Consider the following 2,000-nt stretch of genomic DNA (forward strand, 5'->3'; position numbering starts at 1 on the left):
ACAGCAGACTAACAGCAGTGCGGTACCTTGGCCCTGGGGCTCTGCTCTGTGACCAGCTCCTGGTAGGTGTGCCAGTGCCTGGCGTCGGGGCTGAACTGGAGGTAGAGGCTGGACACGAAGGCTTCCGAAGCCCCCCCGCCCTGGAGCAGCACCCCCGTGATGTTGTGTGTGTCCAGCAGGTCCAGCTGCAGGTAGGGGGGCTGGGTGGGGAGGCCGTGGGCCGGGGGGGGCCCGGGGGGCAGGTCGCGGTACTGCTCAGCCTCCGGGCTCCAGCCCTGCAGATCCCCCCGGGGGTCCCGGCCGTACAGGCGCCCCGCCCAAGGGGGGTGCCCCCGCTGGTGGGAGGAGGAACTGAAGCTGGAGTCTGGGAGAGACTGAACACCCAGAGGAGACCAGCACTCATCTGAGGAGGGACACATGTGAGACCACACACACAAACACACACACACACAGGTACAGTATGAACAAAATACAAAATCGCACATCACCTGGATATCATGAGACCGTGTTAGCTTACAGGGCTAAAGCCTAGCAGAGAGTAAAACCCAAAGGCGGATGTGACTGACCTGCGGGCGGCAGGGGGTACGTGGGCAGGGTGGGCGTCACCGGGGGGGAACTGACCGTCACGGTGGCAGGGGCAGCTGTTGTCACGGTGACGTTGCCGCCTACCGGAGAGGAAATGTTACATGTTTACATTTCTGCTTTAAGAAGACGGATTTATCCAAAGAGAGGTACAGAGAGGAACAGGAGCCTGACAGTCGCAACTAAAGATGATTCAGTCACAACTAAAGATGATTCAGTCACAACTAAAGATGATTCAGTGACAACTAAAGATGATTCAGTCCATCTCCTTCATACTGTCCTCTCCTCAATGAACAAATTCAAATACACAATACAAAAACGCAGAAAAACACGTGTCTGAAGATGATTCATATTCAGTCCAAAAACGTGTGAAAACAAGCCTGACATATAACACTCCGTTTCATCATTAACAGCTACACAAACAGACCCCTTCAGATAATGGGGTTATGTCATGAATGAATACGTGGTTATGTGACCGGGCCGTGAGGGTGTAGCCTGTGTGGTACCTTGATCTGCACAGTAACAACATCTGTGTCGTTCCTCTGGGACCAGCCTCTGACCCTGGGGACCAAAACACAGGCTGTTGCTAGGAGACAGGACTGACACAGGAAGAGCATGACTCCTGGGTAAACAGAATCGCAGGTTCTGGTTTTGAAAATGTAATAAGCTGGCCTGGAAAATGTACTCAAGATAAACCGTCTATACTCTGCTGGGAAAGGTGGAAAATAACACCCACACAGTCGGGTGAACACACACATGTTATGTCCTGATAACACACAGACATGATGTCCTGATAACACACAGACATGATGTCCTGATAACACACACACATGATGTCCTGATAGCACACACACATGTTATGTCCTGATAACACACAGACATGATGTCCTGATAACACACAGACATGATGTCCTGATAACACACACACATGATGTCCTGATAGCACACACACATGTTATGTCCTGATAACACACAGACATGATGTCCTGATAACACACAGACATGATGTCCTGATAACACACACACATGATGTCCTGATAGCACACACACATGTTATGTCCTGATAACACACAGACATGATGTCCTGATAACACACAGACATGATGTCCTGATAACACACAGACATGATGTCCTGATAACACACAGACATGATGTCCTGATAACACACAGACCTGAGGGCAGCCGCTGGCAGCGTGGGGACAGTAGGAGGAGCAGAGCACGGTGAGGTTGGGCAGGCAGACACACAGCTGGCAGAGGCCTCCTCTCCAGCGCTCCCCTACGGCGTGGGAGCGGTCCTGGAACACACAGCGCTCACACGGCTCTGTCTGGCAGCTGGGAACACACACACACACACACCACACACACACACACACACACACACCACACACACACACAGACACACACACCACACACACATT

The 2,000-nt window shown here is 52.2% G+C and overlaps 1 protein-coding gene across 1 annotated transcript; it reads right to left on the reverse strand.

Moving 5' to 3' along the window:
• Positions 1-26: 26 nt before the first annotated feature.
• LOC134016461 (SCO-spondin-like) lies at positions 27-1,914 on the reverse strand (the record flags this gene model as incomplete). Its single annotated transcript, XM_062455826.1, has 4 exons — positions 27-403; positions 567-665; positions 1,089-1,143; positions 1,755-1,914. Coding segments are annotated over 4 exons (691 nt in total), but the record flags the coding sequence as incomplete, so codon positions are not given.
• Between the last annotated feature and the right edge of the window lie 86 nt (positions 1,915-2,000).

The sequence above is a fragment of the Osmerus eperlanus genome, unplaced genomic scaffold (genome assembly GCF_963692335.1).
Source record: "Osmerus eperlanus unplaced genomic scaffold, fOsmEpe2.1 SCAFFOLD_985, whole genome shotgun sequence".
Classification (NCBI taxonomy): Eukaryota; Metazoa; Chordata; class Actinopteri; order Osmeriformes; family Osmeridae; genus Osmerus; species Osmerus eperlanus.